The sequence below is a fragment of the Fulmarus glacialis genome, unplaced genomic scaffold (assembly GCF_000690835.1).
Source record: "Fulmarus glacialis isolate BGI_N327 unplaced genomic scaffold, ASM69083v1 scaffold31520, whole genome shotgun sequence".
Taxonomy (NCBI): Eukaryota; Metazoa; Chordata; class Aves; order Procellariiformes; family Procellariidae; genus Fulmarus; species Fulmarus glacialis.
Window position 1 is genome coordinate 1 of NW_009187615.1, and position 402 is coordinate 402.

The 402-nt window shown below is 61.9% G+C and overlaps 1 protein-coding gene across 1 annotated transcript in view; it reads right to left on the reverse strand.

The window, feature by feature from the left end:
• Positions 1-6: 6 nt before the first annotated feature.
• IFI35 (interferon-induced protein 35) overlaps positions 7-402 on the reverse strand; it is a gene marked incomplete at both ends in the record, with an annotated part of 2,365 nt that continues 1,969 nt past the window's right edge. The window contains one exon of the mRNA XM_009575767.1: positions 7-84. Within this exon, the coding sequence (XP_009574062.1) occupies positions 7-84 (78 nt within the window). The remainder of the gene's footprint in view (positions 85-402) is intronic.

The following is a 402-nucleotide window of genomic DNA, read 5'->3' on the forward strand; positions in this document are numbered from 1 at the left end:
TCATGCATGGTGATATTTTGAGCTCATATTTTCCTTTCCCAATAAGCACCTGGATGTGTCCTCTCGCAATTAGCGGCTCTGCCACTGCAGACAGAGGAAAGCCCTGAGCCGCCCAGGCCCCTGCTGAGCTCCAGGGGAAGTTACGTCCCTGGCACAGACACCAAGGCTGGCACTGCCCAGCCCCAGCTCACCTGCACCGGCACAGTCTCAGGGGAGACAGGACAGCCTGAGCTCACTCTGCCTTCCCTGTTCCCCACATCACAGCTCCATCTGCTCTCAGGAGATGACCTGTGCCCCCCCAGAGGCAGCTGGGCTGCTCCCCCCTTGCCGGCAGCCCAAGCTCAGCACGCCCCACGGAACTCCATGCTGCACGAAGGTCAGCCCCACCGGGCCAGCGTCCTC